Source organism: Salmo trutta, chromosome 32, assembly GCF_901001165.1.
Source record: "Salmo trutta chromosome 32, fSalTru1.1, whole genome shotgun sequence".
In the NCBI taxonomy this organism is placed as follows: Eukaryota; Metazoa; Chordata; class Actinopteri; order Salmoniformes; family Salmonidae; genus Salmo; species Salmo trutta.
The window spans coordinates 21,655,426-21,676,110 of NC_042988.1; the positions used below are offsets into that span (position 1 = coordinate 21,655,426).

General features: G+C 46.0%; 1 protein-coding gene across 6 annotated transcripts in view; it reads right to left on the bottom strand.

Moving 5' to 3' along the window:
* The window catches only part of LOC115171412 (caskin-2), a 90,243-nt gene that overhangs the window by 16,678 nt on the left and 52,880 nt on the right, over nt 1-20,685 (bottom strand). For all 6 annotated transcript variants that reach the window (XM_029728202.1, XM_029728206.1, XM_029728205.1 and 3 more), the window contains exons 4-8: nt 13,536-13,633; nt 11,420-11,565; nt 9,885-9,980; nt 8,220-8,350; nt 114-222 (exon numbers count right to left, since the gene is read on the bottom strand). In XM_029728202.1, the coding sequence (XP_029584062.1) occupies nt 114-222; nt 8,220-8,350; nt 9,885-9,980; nt 11,420-11,565; nt 13,536-13,633 (580 nt within the window). The remainder of the gene's footprint in view (nt 1-113; nt 223-8,219; nt 8,351-9,884; nt 9,981-11,419; nt 11,566-13,535; nt 13,634-20,685) is intronic.

Below are 20,685 nucleotides of genomic sequence, written 5' to 3' on the forward strand. Positions count from 1 at the left end.
TACACTTCACTTACATTGGACAACATGTTACCAACTGTTAGTTGAACGTGGTAGAATAGTGATTGAATCAGACTAGTTAAAGACTGAGGTTGATGTCCCTCCAGGTGTCTTACCTCTAGCAGCTGTCTGACCACCTCCGTCTTGCCGTAGAGGGCAGCCTCGTGCAGGGCAGTGCCAGCCTTAGTGGCCCTGTTGATGTCGATGCCCGCTTTCAGCAGCAACCTGAACCAGAGAGGAACAACACAGTACTACTTTAGTACAGATTCAAGTTTACAAAGGCTGTTAACTCCAGGGTGAATTGTAAAGGTTTCTGCGAGGCAGAACCATGGATGGAGCCAGCAGGACCAGATGCCAGGACAGTATATTATGTCAATGGCAGAGTGTTACAGTGATCCACAGTAGCTAGTCTACTCAACATCCCACATCACATGAACTCACTGAGGTGCCAGGGGGAAATGTGGAAAATTCCCACTCGATTCCAGCTGCACAGACACACACACACACACACACACAAATATCCTGGTAGTGAACAAGGCAGTTAACCCACTGTTCCTAGTCATTGAAAATAAGAATTTGTTCTTAACTGACTTGCCTGATTAAATAAAGGTTACATTTTAAAAAAAAAGTTAGTTAAGTTAAGCTTTAGGAATGTCAGAGCTCTTCTGGGAATGTACGGCATGGAAAGTTTGTGAGAGTGGCAGGAGAGGTACACACACACACACACACACACAAGGCAAGGGGAAGTGGGCATCCACACGCGCCCATATGCAAATGGTTTGGTAACTAACTACCACAAACACATAACTTCTGTCTTTCCATGGCATTCCTGCTCATCAGCCAAACCAGAACCATACCACAACCACACCATCTCACAATGACCTCTGTCACAATCACACCATTTAACTATACTAACCCAAAATAACAATACAAGACTGATTCAGACAGTGACAGTGATTTGCATCATCAGTTTGCCTCACCACTTACTTTAGTAAATAAGGCACGAATCTAACAAGAAGTCACTTAGAGAGAGAGAGGGAGGGAGACAGAGAGAAAGAGAGGGATTTTTGGGGCTCAGTTGCCAAGCACAGAGCGATGACTCAGAAGACTGAGCCCTGGTAGAGGGGCCATGCCGGGGACAAATACAGGAGAGAGAGACAGAGATATAGAGACAGGGAGAGGAAGAATACCCCCTCCCTTACTTGAACTTCATTATTCTCATCCTGTTACAGATACTGTGCTTCAGCATCTCTCACTCTCTCTGCCCCCTCTCTCCCCCTCTCTCTCCCCCCTCTCTCTCCCCCCTCTCTCTGCCCTGCGGCTGCTAAGCCCCAGGTCAGTGTGCTCGTTTCATTTCCCCTTAGAAACACAAAGGAGGACAGGCTCATCAAAGTCTCTCTTTCCCTCTGATTTGGCTGGATGCTGAAAGAGAGCCCTATCCTGTTCTCCTCTCCTCCTTTGGGGCCGCACTGACTCAATAACCCACTGTTCATATCCCCCCTTTAATACCTCTATTACATGGATGTCTATGTGGGGCCAAAGTGGTGGAACCATGGGACCGGTTACAGCATGTATTGTGGTGACATAACCGTGTGATTGGACCACAGGGCATTGTTATGGAGTCATATGGCCACTGGATCCCAGAAATCCTTGTGCCGTGGTTGAATACACAGTTTCTCTCTTTCATTATCAATTGAAGCCAATGAAAGCCTTGACTGTGTCTTTGGTAAGGTGGTTTGGACCAGGGAGGTGTGTCAGAGAAAAGGCAGACCACCACACCATTAATAGGACTCCTTAACACTACAACTGCTAAAGCAGTCATTTTCACCGCTCAATCATTGTATTTATTACTCTGCTATTTAAGTCATGCCCCTCTCAGTCCTTGACTTTTTGCAAATAACCCAGCGGGGCCTGCTCCACTCCTTCTCCCGACAGCGGGACCTGCTCCACTCCTTCTCCCGACAGCGGGACCTGCTCCACTCCTTCTCCCGACAGCGGGACCTGCTCCACTCCTTCTCCCAACAGCGGGGCCTGCTCCACTCCTTCTCCCAACAGCGGGGCCTGCTCCACTCCTTCTCCCAACAGCGGGGCCTGCTCCACTCCTTCTCCCGACAGCGGGGCCTGCTCCACTCCTTCTCCCGACAGCGGGGCCTGCTCCACTCCTTCTCCCGACAGCGGGGCCTGCTCCACTCCTTCTCCCGACAGCCGGGCCTGCTCCACTCCTTCTCCCAACAGTGGGGCCTGCTCCACTCCTTCTCCCGACATTTGAAGGCGCTGTGCCCAGTTGATAATCACCTTAATAATTGCCTCGAAACTGAACCTAAATCAAAACTAATTTCAGACATATAACAACAAATTAAATAAATGAAGTAAAGTATGATGGGGAGAAAGGGGGAGGGGAAGCGAACGATGCATAATTATGTCATCACCAATTGTGAATGAAGAACAGGACAGGCCATTCTATTGTATTGATCTATTCTAATTAGAATCTTAAATGATATGTACTCTAAATCATTCCACTGAATCACAGCAGTCTTATCAGTCTACTCTGGGCTACTTGGAGCAGGCTACACCGTGAGAGCGTGCGTAATGAACATGCTGAACGGCTTTCAATGTCTGGGAAAATATCTACATTGTGCAGCAGGTGAGTGTTGGAGACCTTACATTGGCAAGGGGAGAAATGTCTCCATGGACAATTTCTTAACTTCACTGTCATGGGCGAACAATTTGCTTGTAAAGAAAACAAGTCTGGCTGGCACCATTAACAAAGTGAGATGGGAGCTCCGTACCTCTGCAAAATAAGGCACCTGCACAGCTGTTGTACTCCTCAACAGTGCTGAAGAATGAAAAGACAACGGAACACAAAGAGAAAACCGGAGACTATTACGCACTACAACCAAACAAAGGTGTCAAAGTGTGTTAAGGCAGGTGAAATTGATGAAGATTTGAGTCAACTGTTAGGACAAGGGATAACAGCTAAATGAAGTCCAAATTATGCTATTGAAAATGCACACAATATAAGCACGAGCAGACAATAACTGACTATTTTTGACTGCTGTCATATCAACACTTACAGTTGAAGTTTACATACAACTTAGCCAAATACATTTAAACTCAGTTTTTCACAATTCCTGACACTTAATCCTAGTAAAAATGTCCTGTCTTAGGTCAGTTAGGATCACCATTTCATTTTAAGAATGTGAAACGTCAGAATAATAGTAGAGAGAATGATTTATTTCAGCTTTTATTTCTTTCATCACATTCCCAGTGGGTCAGAAGTTTACATACAGTCAATTCGTATTTGGTAGCATGGCCTTTAAATTGTTTAACTTGGGTCAAATGCTTCAGGTAGCCTTCGACAAGCTTCCCACAATAAGTTGGGTGAATTTTGGCCCATTCCTCCTGACAGAGCTCGTGTAACTGAGTCAGGTTTGTAGGCCTCCTTGCTCGCACACACTTTTTCAGTTCTGCCCACAAATTTTCTATAGGATTGAGGTCAGGGCTTTGTGATGGCCACTCCAATACCTTGACTTTGTTGTCCTTAAGCCAATTTGCCACAACTTTGGAAGTATGCTTGGGGTCATTGTCCATTTGGAAGACCCATTTGCGACCAAGCTTTAACTTCCTGACTGATGTCTTGAGATGTTGCTTTAATATATCCACATAATTTTCCTTCCTCATGATGCCATCTACAGTGGGGGAAAAAAGTATTTTAATCCCCTGCTGATTTTGTACGTTTGCCCACTGATAAAGAAAGGATCAGTCTATAATTTTAATGGTAGGTTTATTTGAACAGTGAGAGACAGAATAACAAAAATATCCAGAAAAACGCATGTCAAAAATGTTATTCATTGATTTGCATTTTAATGAGGGAAATAAGTATTTGACCCCCTCTCAATCAGAAAGATTTCTGGCTCCCAGGTGTCTTTTATACAGGTAACGAGCTGAGATTAGGAGCACACTCTTAAAGGGAGTGCTCCTAACCGCAGCTTGTTACCTGTAAAAAAAGACACCTGTCCACAGAAGCAATCAATAAATCAGATTCCAAACTCTCCACCATGGCCAAGGCCAAACAGCTCTCCAAGGATGTCAGGGACAAGATTGTAGACCTACACAAGGCTGGAATGGGCTACAAGACCATCGCCAAGCAGCTTGATGAGGTGACAACATTTGGTGCGATTATTCGCAAATGGAAGAAACACAAATGAACTGTCAATATCCCTCAGCCTGGGGCTCCATGCAAGATCTCACCTCGTGGAGTTGCAATGATCATGAGAACGGTGAGGAATCAGCCCAGAACTACACGGGAGGATCTTGTCAATGATCTCAAGGCAGCTGGGACCATAGTCACCAAGAAAACAATTGGTAACACACTACGCCGTGAAGGACTGAAATCCTGCAGCGTCCGCAAGGTCCCCCTGCTCAAGAATACATACACATGCCCGTCTAAAGTTTGCCAATGAACATCTGAATGATTCAGAGGACAACTGGTGAAAGTGTTGTGGTCAGATGAGACCAAAATGGAGCTCTTTGGCATCAACTCAACTCGCCGTGTTTGGAGGAGGAGGAATGCTGCCTATGACCCCAAGAACACCATCTCCACCATCAAACATGGAGGTGGAAACATTATGCTTTGGGGGTGTTTTTCTGCTAAGGGAACAGGACAACTTCACCGCATCATTTGATGGGGCCATGTACTGTCAAATCTTGGGTGAGAACCTCCTTCCCTCAGCCAGGGCATTGAAAATGGGTCGTGGATGGGTATTCCAGCATGACAATGACCCAAAACACACGGCCAAGGCAACAAAGGAGTGGCTCAAGAAGAAGCACATTAAGGTCCTGGAGTGGCCTAGCCAGTCACCAGACCTTAATCCCAAAGAAAATCTGTGGAGGGAGCTGAAGGTTAGAGTTGCCAAACGTCAGCCTCGAAACCTTAATGACTTGGAGAAGATTCTGCAAAGAGGAGTGGAAAAAAATCCCTCCTGAGATGTGTGCAAACCTGGTGGCCAACTACAAGAAACGTCTGACCTCTGTGATTGCCAACAAGGGTTTTTCCACCAAGTACTAAGTCATGTTTTGCAGAGGGGTCAAATACTTATTTCCCTCATTAAAATGCAAATCATTTTATAACATTTTTGACATGCGTTTTTCTGGATTTTTTGTTGTTGTTATTCTGTCTCTCACTGTTCAAATAAACCTAATATTAAAATTATAGACTGATCATTTCTTTGTAAGTGGGCAAACGTACAAAATCAGCAGGGGATCAAATACTTTTTTCCCCCACTATATTTTGTGAAGTGCACCAGTCCCTCCTGCAGCAAAGCACCCCCACAACAAGATGCTACCACCCCCATCCTTCACAGTTGGGATGGTGTTCTTTGGCTTGCAAGCCTCCACCTTTTTCCTCAAAACATAGCGATGGTCATTATGGCCAAACAGTTCTATTGTCACGGGTGTCGTTGGGTAGAGATGACCAAAACGCAGCGGGAATGTGGATGCTCATCTTTATATTTATTCAAATAAAGAGACCACGGAAAAAATAACAAAACAAAGAACGGCAGACGACAGTTTTACAGGCTATGACAACTAGCAGTGCAAAAGACAACTACCCACAAAATCCCCAGGTGAAAACAAGCATCTAATATATGACTCCCAATCAGGAACAACGACGTACAGCTGTTCCTGATCGGGAGCCACACAAACCACACAGAAATAGACAGACTAGAAAACCATAGAAAACCAACACTAGAACATATACTCAAACCCCAGACTACATAAACCAAACACCCCTTTAATAACACACACAACCCCCGGACCACATAAAACAAATACTCTCTGCCACGTCCTGACCAAACTACAATAACAAATACTCCCTCTACTGGTCAGGACGTGACATCTATTTTTGTTTCATCAGACCAGAGGACATTTCTCCAAAACATACAATCTTTGTCCCCGTGTGCAGTTGCAAACCATAGTCTGGCTTTTTTTTAATGCCGGTTTTTGAGCAGTGGCTTCTTCCTTGCTGAGCGGCCTTTCAGGTTATGTCGATATAGGACTCATTTTACTGAGGATATAGATACTTTTGTACCCGTTTCCTCCAGCATCTTCACAAGGTCCTTTGCTGTTGTTCTGTGATTGATTTGCATTTTTCGCACCGAAGTACATTCATCTCTAGGAGACAAAACGCATCTTCTTCCTGAGCGGTATGACGGCTGCGTGGTGCCATGGCGTTTATACTTGCGTACTATTGTTTGTACAGATGAACGTAGTACCTTCAGGCGTTTGGAAATTACTCCCAAGGATGAACCAGACCTGCGGAGGTCTACCATTTGTTTTCTGAGGTCTTGGCTGATTTCTGAGTTTGAAGGTTTGAGGCACTGAGTTTGAAGGTAGGTCTTGAAATACATCCACAGGTACACCGCCAATTGACTGAAATTATGTCAATTAGCCTATCAGAAGCTTCTAAAGCTATGACATCAATTTCTGGAATTTTCAAAGCTGTTTAAAGGCACAGTCAAATTAGTGTATGTAAACTTCTGAACCACTGGAATTGTGATACAGTGAATTATAAGTGAAATAATCTGTTTGTAAACAATTGTTGGAAAAATTACTTGTGTCATGCACAAAGTAGATGTCCTAACCGACTTGCCAAAACTATAGTTTGTTAACAAGAAATTTGTGGAGTGGTTGAAAAATTTGTTTTAATGACTCCAACCTATATGTATGTAAACTTTCGACTTCAACTGTATATTCATTATAATGCCACTGTTGCTTTTGCCTCGAGTTTCACTATTTATCAAGGCCACTTCACGCTTATAATGATGTTTAGGTTACTGATGTTTTCATCATTTGACTGTGCATATTGGTGGTTGGGGTATGTTTTGTGTAGTTATAAAAATAAGCTGTTACCGTGTCCAACACATATACTTTCTGTTTCATAGTTGTAACAAAGGAACTCCACTAAGAACATTTCTTGAACAATTTTTTTATTTTCTTGCGTATAGCGTACAGTAACATAAACTAATGAAAATGCTATGGAGTTCTTTGAAATAAAATAAAAATCGTATTCTAATGTTACCCAAGGCCTTCATAAACACAACCAAATGATTATTTTTGCGACAGCATAAAAATATGAATTCCACTGTTAGAATGTTGCAGTCAGAATGAGTGCTCATTAGCTTGAAGGCGGGGTCCATTAGAGGCCCAGCAGTTCTAGTGTTAACAGTCTGATCCCAGCTACTACTGATAAATCAGCAGCCACATCTCACTGGCAGATCTGGGTCACATTGGCAGCACTGCAGCCTCACACCAGAGAGCCTCCCTCTCCGTTTCTCTCCAGTGTCTTTCTGCATATCAATCTCTCTCGCTCTCTCAGGCTGGTGACAGACTGCTGCAGCTGTCAGTGAAACATGGGAACAGGGCTGCAGAGTAGACCCCCTCCTCCTCCCCTTCTCTATGGCAGGGCTCAGGGTGAGCTGGGTGTCTGGTACTGGACTGTACCAGACAGACTCTGATCTAGGTCTCCATGGAAGTACTAGGGGATTGGGACTGTGGCCCCTGGTGGAGTAGACATTGGACAGGCCGTTTTATAGCCTCCCAGCTAGTCAGAGCAGAGATTGGGGTACTAAATATATGGCTAGATCCACTTGAGAGAGAGAATAAACACATTCACGCACCACAGTGTTCCAGAGCGAGGGTGTGGAGACAGAGCCATGTCTGATGGTTCTTGTCTTGTCCATAGTACAGTGGAGAGGAAGAGGAGGAGGGAAGGAGAGAGGAGGGGCAGAGGGTCGACCCATGGGAACCATTTACTGTCCTGTTGAGTCTCCCAGCACACCAGTTCCAGATCAGTGACTGTGTTAACCCTGTCAGACCCCTCAGATCCCTGTCAGACCCCTGTCCACCTCAGAGTAGGTGTTCAATCACACAGACCTGTACTGACCAACCATGATCAATCATAGCCTTTCATTTAGTATGGGACAAATCAGAGGAATGACAGGCAGAGGATTAAGTCCCACAAGAAAATCTAAATCTATCAATGGGCACTGTACACACAAATCACTATGGTCTGAATCGCAGCCTGACAAACATGTACACAAATCTGCATTAAAACTTGACATCATTGACATCAATGCATGATTTATACAACACTTATTACACAATACGAGTTTTGCGTACGTTTCACAAGTTCAGATTGTGAAAAACAATAGGAAGTCTCTTACCGGATGATGTCCTTGTGTCCGTTGCGTGCGGCGAGGTGCAGTGGAGTGTTGAAGCCTGAGTCTGCAGGTTCCTTACTATTACCCTCTAACAGAGCCACCACCATGTTACTGCTCAACAACAGCTGAGCAACCTGACAGGAGGAGGGAGGTCAAGAAAGTCATAAAGCCATGGAGACAGAAGAGAGGAGAAAGGGAAATTGAAGGAGAGAGAGAGAAGAGAGAGCGAAGAGAGAGTGAGAGAAAGTGAGACAAGGGGGGGTGATAAATAAAAGACAGGGTGATGAGTACAGGCTTCAACTGTTACCAACACATGTACATTTCATGCACTGTTAGGACAAGGGATAACGCACATACAGAAGTTTGAAACCTTTAGGAGTCCTGTGATTTGACATGTGAGGACCCACAGGTAAGTGTGAGGTAAAACAGGAGTGACCCAGGGGCATAAACAACCCCACACCTGGCCTCAACACCCACTGACTGACTACTGCTGCTGGGAGACTGGTCTGGGACAGAGGACAGGAGGAAAACACAAAGTGACAGAGAGGGAAAAGGAGAGAGAGAAAGGAAGAGTGGAAGGAGAGAGAGAAATAGAAATAGGGTGGGCCTCGCCACACCCTGGCACCCCAACACAGCAGCTGATGCCCAAACACACACACACACACACACACACACACACACACACACACACACACACACACACACACACACACACACACACACAGTGGAGCCAGTGTCAGCATTCTAAAGATATCCCATTCTAAATCAATCCTGGGGAACAATAGTTACAGGCTAACTCTCTCAAGACTCATTTAACAAACACACAAGCACAAACAAAGCTGCCCAGCAAACCTTCCAGTAATAGAAGTTACAGACGGACTTGCCAATACTTCCTCTCCAGCCCACATCCAGATAAATAAGAATGAAAGACAAGGGGATTTTCCAGCCCAGTAGGAGAGGAGAGGAGCGTTCACAATGAGTGTGTGTGTGTGTGTACTATTACTTCACCCTGGCTTGGTTCGGCTTCACACTGTCCTATCCAAATTAAACGCTGCTGTAGCACTATTTGGGACCAGGGACTTTGATTGAGGCAGCGCACAGAGTTTGAAATACACTCACATTGGCTTGGTGGTGTTTGAATGGCTATAGGAACGGACACATTCATATACAAAGCTATTGTGCCGTCAGGGAGAGAGATGTTTCTGAAACTGTCAAACTGGTTTAACGATGAAGGCCTAAACTGCCCAATTCACCATTAAGTCATAGTAACCAAATGTACATTTCAGATGGAGAGAGTGTGAAAAATGAGTGAGAATAACTGTGCTCAAGGGAGAGAGAAAGAGAGAGCAATGGAGAATAGAGAGGGAGAGAAAGAGAAAGAGAGGAGAAATGTTGACAGTGAGAAGTAAATGTGCTCCAGTAAGAAAACCAGCATGCTCAAGGATGGGAGAGACTGAAAGAAAGACAAAGTAAAGAGTGCAGAAGTGAGATGTATTTGTGTTGTGACAACACAGCCCATCCCAGCTCCAGAGGGGTTGTATCTGTCCAGACTAACACAGGCCATGACAGAGTTACATCACTTATACTCCCACAGCAGGCTGCAGCCCCCCTGTCTGTCTCTGTGAGCCTGGGCCAGTGGTGGGGGAGGAGAAACACGCACAGTCTTACCTTGACTCTACCGAACTCACAGGCCAGGTCTAGGGGGGTCTTCTTGGTTTTGTTGATCAGACAGGGGTTGGACTGGTGCTGCAGCAGCATCTCAGACTGAGAGAAACAGACAGACAGGGAATCAACACACACACACACACACACACACACACACACACACACGATCAAATACCATACACACTGTCACCGGGGCCATTAGGGGAGTAGGTTATGTTATGTGGATGTGGTCATGCAGATAATATTACAACACACATAGCCAGGGAGATGATGTCAGATGTTTCTATCAGCACCTGGTGCTGCCTGCCGTATCCAAGGACACAGAGTATTTGGTGAAAACAGACAGTCCATTAGCCCTGGTCATTCTGCTCTGGGAATACATAGTAGACTAGAGGACCGGAGGCTGTTACAATCAAATGGAACTTCATGGTCTGTGTAGATAAATGCTTTTCACACAAACTGTGGTCCTAAAAGGCTTACAAATCAATTAATGTGGCGTAACCAGAACACATCCTGACAATGCTTGTAGGATAGTTCCTGATCTATTTCCCAATTATTATAATTCCATATCGTTAGTTTTTTTCTGTGCGCTCAATGCACAGTTTCTCTAGAGATAAATCAGATCAAAGCCGAACTGTGCGGTGTAGTAGGGAGTTGTAGTTTCCAACAGGCCAATATTCTACATAGTTCAGGGCAGGAAATGTGAGTAGTTAACTACAATGACCATAATCCATTGCATGCCTACTTGTCCCGTCTATGTGGGGCATACACAGAGGGAGCGCGCGATTTAGAGCAGTTGCATGCGGTATCTCTACCTGAAAACGCACCATCTACCATCATGGGACTTTAATTCATTGTTTTATTCTGTGTTGTTAAAGCGAAAACCATAACTTCTAAATAAATCGGACCGAACCGACTTATCACTCAGCACTACAGGGGGTGAGACGGGGACGGACGGGGGTTAGTAACAAAGACAAGGTCCCTAATCCCCCCTAAACCTGATCACCCCAGATCACTTGACCCCCCCATCATTACCCCCTCAATCCCTACAAATCCAATACCCCTCATCCTGCCTCGTTCTTCTCTCTCCCTCTCCAATCCAATCACACCACCATGCCTCTCCTCTCCCAGCTTGCTACGTATCCCCTAACCCCTCAATCCCTTAAATGACTGTACCACCAACCACCACTCATCCTACTCTATCCCCTGCCATGTCACATCTGTTTTGGGGCTATGGCTGTGATTTGTTGACAGTTTGTTTACTGTTTAAGACTTAAGTGGACTGACCAAACATGACCACACACATCTAAATCTCAGATAAGTGACCCACAGTAAACCAATATCAGCTTTGTGGACAGAACAGCATACATTCCACCCAATCCAGCAGAATGGGGATATTTGTTGACAGTGCTTAACGATGGCTGTGTGTAGTGTCATGCCTGTTGTGTAGAGCACAGTGTCTGTCTGTCTGTCTGTCTGTCTGTCTGTCTGTCTGTCTGTCTGTCTGTCTGTCTGTCTGTCTGTCTGTCTGTACTGACCACGTCATAGTGTCCGTACTGTGCGGCCAGGTGCAGGGGGATGTGTCCATCCTGTGAGACCCCATTGACTCCAGCTCCGGCCCGCAGCAGCATAAGGACAGAGTCAGCCTTGCCCTGCCATGCTGCATAGTGGAGTGGACGCATACCTGCAGAAGGCAGCACATCTATGATCATATACAGTGACTTGCGAAAGTATTCAACCCCCTTGGCATTTTTCCTACTTTGTTGCCTTACAACCTGGAATTAAAATGGATTTTTGGCAGATTTGTATCATTTGATTTACACAACATGCCTACCACATTGAAGATGACAAATATTTTTTATTGTGAAACAAACAAGAAATGAGACCAAAATAACAGAAAACTTGAGCGTGCATAACTATTCACCCCCCCAAAGTCAATACTTTGTAGAGCCACCTTTTGCAGCAATTACAGCTTCAAGTCTCTTGGGGTATGTCTCTATAAGCTTGGTACATCTAGCCACTGGGAGTTTTGCCTATTCCTCAAGGCAAAACTGCTCCAGCTACTTGGATGGGTTCCGCTGGTGTGCAGGAATCTTTAAGTCATACCACATATTCTCAATTGGATTGAGGTCTGGGCTTTGACTAGGCCATTCCAATACATTTAAATGTTTCCCCTTAAACCACTCGAGTGTTGCTTTAGCAGTATGCTTAGGATCATTGTCCTACTGGAAGGTGAACCTCTGTCCCAGTCTCAGCCTCTGTCCCTTTCACAGGTTTCCTTCAAGAATTTCCCTGTATTTAGCACCACCCATCATTCCTTCCATTCTGAGCAGTTTCCCAGTCCCTGCCGATGAAAAACATCCCCACAGCATGATGCTGCCACCACCACGCTTCACTGTGGGGATGGTGTTATCCGGGTGACGAGAGGTGCTGGGTTTGCGCCAAACATAGCGTTTTCCTTGATGGCCAAAAAGCTCAATTTTAGTCTCATCTGACCAGAGTACCTTCTTCCATATGTTTGGGGAGTCTCCCACATGCCTTTCGCCAAACACCAAATGTGTTTGCTTATTTTTTTCTTTAAGCAATGGCTTTTCTCTGGCTACTCTTCCGTAAAGCCCAGCTCTGTGGAGTATATGGCTTAAAGTCGTCCTTTGGACAGATACTCCAATCCCCGCTGTGGAGCTTTGCAGCTCCTTCAGGGTTATCTTTGGTCTCTTTGTTGCCTCTCTGATTAATGTTCAAAGTTTGATATTTTTTATAACCCGACCCTGATCTGTACTTCTACACAACTTTGTCCCTGACCCGTTTGGAGAGCTCCTTGGTCTTCATGGTGCCACTTGGTTGGTGGTGCCCCTTGCTTAGTGGTGTTGCAGACTCTGGGGCCTTTCAGAACAGGTGTATATATATCTACTGAGATCATGTGACAGATCATGTGACACTTAGATTGCACACAGGTGGACTTTATTTAACTAATTATGTGACTTCTGAAGGTAATTGGTTGCACCAGATCTTATTTAGGGGCTTCATAGTATAGGGGGTAAATACATATACACGCACCACTTTTCCTTTTTTAATTTTTATTTTATTTAGTGCAACAAGTTATTTTTTCATTTCACTTCACCAATTTGGACTATTTTGTCCATTACATGAAATCCAAATAAAAATCCATTTAAATGACAGGTTGTAATGCAACAAGACAGGAAAAACACCAAAGGGGTTGAATACTATTGCAAGGCACTGTACAATACACATATAAACAAACACAAGACAGACAGACAGTGAGTGACAGACAGAAATACAGTAGACATTTTTGGGTTATCCATATGAAAGCTGATATTAAAATCACAATGTGTTCCACAGATGGAACTAATAGAATGTACCAGCTGATATACAGTAGAATCACAAGACATTGTGTGCGTCACTAATAAAAACATCACAGATAATATGAATTAAAGGCGAGTCTGTTTGTACTGAGGCACATGTTGCTAACTGGTCTGAGATCTGTATCTACCAGCTAGCATGAAATGTGATGTGTACCACTGATAGAAAACATCAGAGATAATGCCTGTGCTGACTAAGATGATCTCACTGAGACCTGTGTTAGCTGTTTGCTAGCTGATCTGAGAGCAGGTGATAAATAGTGCTGTGTCTCACCGTTCCTGTCCTTGATGTCCACGGTGGCCTGGGCCTCCAGCAGCACAGACAGCAGGTCTGTAGTTCCGGTCAGAGCAGCATGGTGGAGAGCTGAGAACCTGAAGACAACACACAGAAAGATGACAGAGGGATATAGCACAGAGGCACAAAGACAACAGAGAAGAGGAAATGGGAAGATGACGTTTGGAGAGATAGTTCAGTACAGACATAGTATAGTTGAGTGAAAGACACAATTGAGAGGGCATTGGGATTGTTTGGCAATGGGGAGGCTTAAAGGCCAATGGGATTGCTTGTGAGAGAAAGAGAGAGAGAGAGAGAGAGAGAGAGAGAGACAGAGAGAGAGAGACAGAGAGAGACAGAGAGAGAGAGAGAGAGAGAGACAGAGAGAGAGAGAGACAGAGAGAGAGAGAGAGAGAGACAGAGAGAGAGAGACAGAGAGAGACAGAGAGAGAGACAGAGAGAGAGAGACAGAGAGAGAAGAGAGAGACAAGAGAGACAGAGAAGAGAGAGATAAGAGAGAGAGACAGAAGAGAGAGAGAGAGACAGAGAGAGGAGAGAGAGAGACAGAGAGAGAGACAGAGAGAGAGAGAGAGAGAGAGAGACAGAGAGAGACAGATAGCAGAAAGAGAGACGAGAAGAGAGAGACGAGACAGAGAGAGAAGACAGAGAGACAGAGAGACAGAGAAGAGACAGAGAGAAGAGCAGAGAGAGAGAGAGGAGAGAGAGACAGAGAAGAGAGAGAGAGAGAGAGAGAGAGGACAGAGAGAGAGAAGAGAGACAGAGAGCAGAGAGACAAGAGACAGAGAGAGAAGAGGACAGAGAGACAGAGAGAGAGAAGAAGAGAGACAGAGAGAGGAGACAGAGACAGAGAGAGGAGAGAGACAGAGAGAGACAGAGAGACAAAGAGAGAGAGACAGAGAGAGAGAGAGAGAGACAGAGAGAGACAGAGAGAGACAGAGAGACAGAGAGACAGAGAGAGACAGAGAGAGAGAGAGAGACAGAGAGAGACAAAAAGACAGAGAGAGAGAGAGACAAAGAGAGACAAAAAGACAGAGAGAGAGAGACAGAGAGAGACAGAGAGAGAGAGACAGAGAGAGAGAGACAGAGAGAGAGAGACAGAGAGAGACAGAGAGAGAGACAGAGACACAGAGAGAGAGAGAGAGACAGAGAGCCAGAGAGACAGAGAGACAGTACTCTTCCATTAGCCCAATAACACACCACAGCCCTGGGCTGTTAGTCACACACTCATCCTCTCACTGGTAACGATTCAATTAAAGTCTGCATGTGATCTGATGGTAAAGTGAATGGAAAACAACCTCTTCAATATGTAGAAAGAGGCCACAATATAAAGCAAAGCCAGGCTCAGCCAGAACCCTGCTCTGGGCTGTGGGCTGAGGGCTGTGTTATTGGGCAGTACAGTAGTGTAGAAGCCAGACAGCCAGTAGTCTAGGATTCACTAGACACCAGGAGACATGAATAACTGGAAAGATAATGGAGCTGGAGGCTTTGGCTCAATCAAGACCAGACTCCCCCCCCCATCCTCATCCAGACAGTCTCTCCCCCCTCCTCCCCTTTTCTCTCTTTGTTGTTCAGCTTTATCTGTTTTGGGGAGAAAGGGAGGGGGGGTATGGGGGTAGTAAATCAAAAACGAAAGCCCCCAAACTGTGGGAGGGAGGATTTGGCACCCCCCATCATGTTTTATGAGTGCCATGACGTGTGTGTGTGTGTGTGTGTGTGTGTGTGTGTGTGTGTGTGTGTGTGTGTGTGTGTGTGTGTGTGTGTGTGTGTGTGTGTGTGTGTGTTGTCGGGGCATGCCAACACAAAGTGTGGCCTCTAGAGGTGACTCAGCTCAGAGGGGAAGAACGACTCAACTCATCAGGCTGGTGAGTAACAGTCCTGCCTCCAGCACCACCGTCAAGTCCAAACACCACAGATATAAATCTCCCCTCACACACACACGCAGGTCCAGGCCACAGCCACAGCCTGCAGCCACCACCATCCACATGGAGAGGAGAGAGGGAGGAAGCTGCCAGAACATAATATACTGTACAGCACCTACAGTGAGGGAAAAAAAGTATTTGATCCCCTGCTGATTTTGTACGTTTGCCCACTGACAAAGAAATGATCAGTCTATAATTTTAATGGTAGGTTTATTTGAACAGTGAGAGACAGAATAACAACAAAACAATCCAGAAAAACGCATGTCAAAAATGTTATAAATCGATTTGCATTTTAATGAGGGAAATAAGTATTTGACCCCCTCTCAATCAGAAAGATTTCTGGCTCCCAGGTGTCTTTTATACAGGTAACAAGCTGAGATTAGGAGCACACTCTTAAAGGGAGTGCTCCTAATCTCAGCTTGTTACCTGTATAAAAGACACCTGTCCACAGAAGCAATCAATCAATCAGATTCCAAACTCTCCACCATGGCCAAGACCAAAGAGCTCTCCAAGGATGTCAGGGACAAGATTGTAGACCTACACAAGGCTGGAATGGGCTACAAGACCATCGCCAAGCAGCTTGGTGAGAAGGTGACAACAGTTGGTGCCATTATTCGCAAATGGATGAAACACAAATGAACTGTCAATATCCCTCGGCCTGGGGCTCCATGCAAGATCTCATCTCGTGGAGTTGCAATGATCATGAGAACGGTGAGGAATCAGCCCAGAACTACACGGGAGGATCTTGTCAATGATCTCAAGGCACCTGGGACCATAGTCACCAAGAAAACAATTGGTAACACACTACGCCGTGAAGGACTGAAATCCTGCAGCGCCCGCAAGGTCCCCCTGCTCAAGAAAGCACATATATATGCCCGTCTGAAGTTTGCCAATAAACATCTGAATGATTCAGAGGACAACTGGGTGAAAGTGTTGTGGTCAGATGAGACCAAAATGGAGCTCTTTGGCATCAACTCAACTCACCGTGTTTGGAGTAGGAGGAATGCTGCCTATGACCCCAAGAACACCATCCCTACTGTCAAACATGGAGGTGGAAACATTATGCTTTGGGGGTGTTTTTCTGCTAAGGGGACAGGACAACTTCACCGCATCAAAGGGACGATGGACGGGCCATGTACCGTCAAATCTTGGGTGAGAACTTCCTTCCCTCAGCCAGGGCATTGAAAATGGGTCGTGGATGGGTATTCCAGCATGACAATGACCCAAAACACACGGCCAAGGCAACAAAGGAGTGGCTCAAGAAGAAGCACATTAAGGTCCTGGAGTGGCCTAGCCAGTCACCAGACCTTAATCCCATAGAAAATCTGTGGAGGGAGCTGAAGGTTCAAGTTGCCAAACGTTAGCCTCAAAACCTTAATGACTTGGAGAAGATCTGCAAAGAGGAGTGGGACAAAATCCCTCCTGAGATGTGTGCAAACCTGGTGGCCAACTACAAGAAACGTCTGACCTCTGTGATTGCCAACAAGGGTTTTTCCACCAAGTACTAAGTCATGTTTTGCAGAGGGGTCAAATACTTATTTCCCTCATTAAAATGCAAATCATTTTATAACATTTTTGACATGCGTTTTTCTGGATTTTTTTGTTGTTATTCTGTCTCTCACTGTTCAAATAAACCTACCATTAAAATTATAGACTGATCATTTCTTTGTCAGTGCGCAAACGTACAAAATCAGCAGGGGATCAAATACTTTTTCCCCTCACTGTAACCATAAATAACCAGACCAGAGACACAGAGAGATGGCCTGCACTCTAGAGAGACAACCCGTACTAGAGAGAGAAAGCCTGTACTAGAGAGAGACAGCCCGTACTAGAGAGAGACAGCCCGTACAAGAGAGAGACAGCCCTGCACTAGAGAGAGACAGCCCGTACTAGAGAGAGACAGTCTGTACTAGAGAGAGACAGTCTGTACTAGAGAGAGACAGTCTGCACTAGAGAGAGACAGCCCGTACTAGAGAGAGACAGTCGGTACTAGAGAGAGACAGTCTGTACTAGAGAGAGACAGCCCGTACTAGAGAGAGACAGCCCGTACTAGAGAGAGACAGTCGGTACTAGAGAGAGACAGTCGGTACTAGAGAGAGACAGTCGGTACTAGAGAGAGACAGTCGGTACTAGAGAGAGACAGTCTGTACTAGAGAGAGACAGCCCGTACTAGAGAGAGACAGTCGGTACAAGAGAGAGACAGCCCATACTAGAGAGAGACAGTCGGTACTAGAGAGAGACAGTCGGTACTAGAGAGAGACAGTCGGTACAAGAGAGAGACAGCCCGTACTAGAGAGAGACAGTCGGTACTAGAGAGAGACAGTCGGTACTAGAGAGAGACAGCCCGTACTAGAGAGAGACAGTCGGTACTAGAGAGAGACAGCCCGTACTAGAGAGAGACAGCCCGTACTAGAGAGAGACAGTCGGTACTAGAAAGAGACAGTCTGTACTAGAGAGAGACAGTCTGTACTAGAGAGAGACAGTCTGCACTAGAGAGAGACATCCCGTACTAGAGAGAGACAGTCGGTACTAAAGAGAGACAGTCGGTACTAGAGAGAGACAGTCGGTACTAGAGAGAGACAGCCCGTACTAGAGAGAGACAGTCTGTACTAGAGAGAGACAGCCCGTACTAGAGAGAGACAGCCCGTACTAGAGAGAGACAGCCTGTACTAGAGAGAGACAGTCAGTACTAGAGAGAGACAGTCTGTACTAGAGAGAGACAGCCCGTACTAGAGAGAGATAGTCTGTACTAGAGAGAGACAGCCCGTACTAGAGAGACAGCCCGTACTAGAGAGAGACAGCCCGTACTAGAGAGACAGTCTGTACTAGAGAGAGACAGGCCGTACTAGAGAGAGACAGTCTGTACTAGAGAAAGACAGTCTGTACTAGAGAGAGAGACAGTCTGTACTAGAGAGAGACAGTCTGTACTAGAGAGAGACAGTCTGTACTAGAGGGAGACAGTCTGTACTAGAGAGAGACAGTCTGTACTAGAGGGAGACAGTCTGTACTAGAGAGAGACAGTCTGTACTAGAGAGAGACAGTCTGTACTAGAGGGACACAGTCTGTACTAGAGAGAGACAGTCTGTACTAGAGAGAGACAGTCGGTACTAGAGAGAGACAGTCTGTACTAGAGGGAGACAGTCTGTACTAGAGGGAGACAGTCTGTACTAGAGAGAGACAGTCTGTACTAGAGAGAGACAGTCTGTACTAGAGAGAGACAGTCTGTACTAGAGAGAGACAGCCCGTACTAGAGAGAGACAGTCGGTACTAGAGAGAGACAGTCGGTACTAGAGAGAGACAGTCGGTACTAGAAAGAGACAGTCGGTACTAGAGAGAGACAGTCGGTACTAGAGAGAGACAGTCGGTACTAGAGAGAGACAGCCTGTACTAGAGAGAGACAGTCGGTACTAGAGAGAGACAGCCCGTACTAGAGAGAGACAGTCGGTACTAGAGAGAGACAGTCGGTACTAGAGAGACAGTCTGTACTAGAGAGAGACAGCCCGTACTAGAGAGAGACAGTCGGTACTAGAGAGAGACAGTCGGTACTAGAGAGAGACAGCCGGTACTAGAGAGAGACAGCCTGTACTAGAGAGAGACAGTCGGTACTAGAGAGAGACAGCCCGTACTAGAGAGAGACAGTCGGTACTAGAGAGAGACAGCCCGTACTAGAGAGAGACAGTCGGTACTAGAGAGAGACAGCCCGTACTAGAGAGAGACAGTCGGTACTAGAGAGACAGTCTGTACTAGAGAGAGACAGCCCGTACTAGAGAGAGACAGTCGGTACTAGAGAGAGACAGTCGGTACTAGAGAGAGACAGCCGGTACTAGAGAGAGACAGCCCGTACTAGAGAGAGACAGTCGGTACTAGAGAGAGACAGCCCGTACTAGAGAGAGACAGTCGGTACTAGAGAGAGACAGCCCGTACTAGAGAGAGACAGTCGGTACTAGAGAGAGACAGCCCGTACTAGAGAGAGACAGTCGGTACTAGAGAGAAACAGCCCGTACTAGAGAGCGACAGTCTGTACTAGAGAGAAACAGTCTGTACTAGAGGGAGACAGTCTGTACTAGAGAGAGAGAGTCTGTACTAGAGAGAGACAGCCCGTACTAGAGAGAGACAGCCTGTACTAGAGGGAGACAGTCTGTACTAGAGAGAGACAGCCCGTACTAGAGAGAGACAGCCCGTACTAGAGAGACAGTCTGTACTAGAGAGACAGCCCGTACTAGAGAGAGACAGTCTGTACTAGAGGGAGACAGTCTGTACTAGAGAGAGACAGGTTGTACTAGAGAGAGACAGTCTGTACTAGAGGGAGACAGTCTGTACTAGAGGGAGACAGTCTGTACTAGAGAGAGACAGTCTGTACTAGAGAGAGACAGTCTGTACTAGAGGGAGACAGTCTGTACTAGAGGGAGACAGTCTGTACTAGAGGGAGACAGTCTGTACTAGAGAGAGACAGCCCGTACTAGAGAGCCAGCCCGTACTAGAGGGAGACAGTCTGTACTAGAGAGAGACAGTCTGTACTAGAGGGAGACAGTCTGTACTAGAGGGAGACAGTCTGTACTAGAGAGACAGTCGGTACGAGAGAGAGACAGCCCGTACTAGAGAGAGACAGCCCGTACTAGAGAGAGACAGTCTGTACTAGAGGGAGACAGTCTGTACTAGAGGGAGACAGTCTGTACTAGAGAGAGACAGTCGGTACTATAGCTCTACACGGTGTTTTGGAATAAGTGGTGCCTCAGTGGCAGTGGTGGTTCTAGACCATTTCAACTGGGGGGGCCAAGCTGGGGCCAGTTGTACTGTTAGAGGGGCCAGTTACATTAGACGTTATTGTTGTCATATCGTTTTCTTCACTGCATTGTAGGCATTAGCAGGCAAAAGACCATGTTGATGATCATCATCGTTGCCACTGTCTAATAACGGATGTAAAAAAAGAACGATAGCAAAAATGTGTTATGTAAAAATTATTTCATACTCCACATTTAGGGGGGCCACAAGGGGGTCCAAAATTGTTGTCACAGGGGCAGTGGCCTCCCTCTGCTCCCCCGACCCCAGAACCGCTAGTGCTCATGTAGCACTTCCTGTCTCTCTACCAGAGGGAGTTGTGTACTGTGAAGGGAGGCTGGGGGGTTCTGCTGTGTCTAGCTACAGTGACCGACAGGGCCAGGATCATCTCTAAGAGTAATGGCATAGAATGAGGGAGAGAGGGAGGGGGA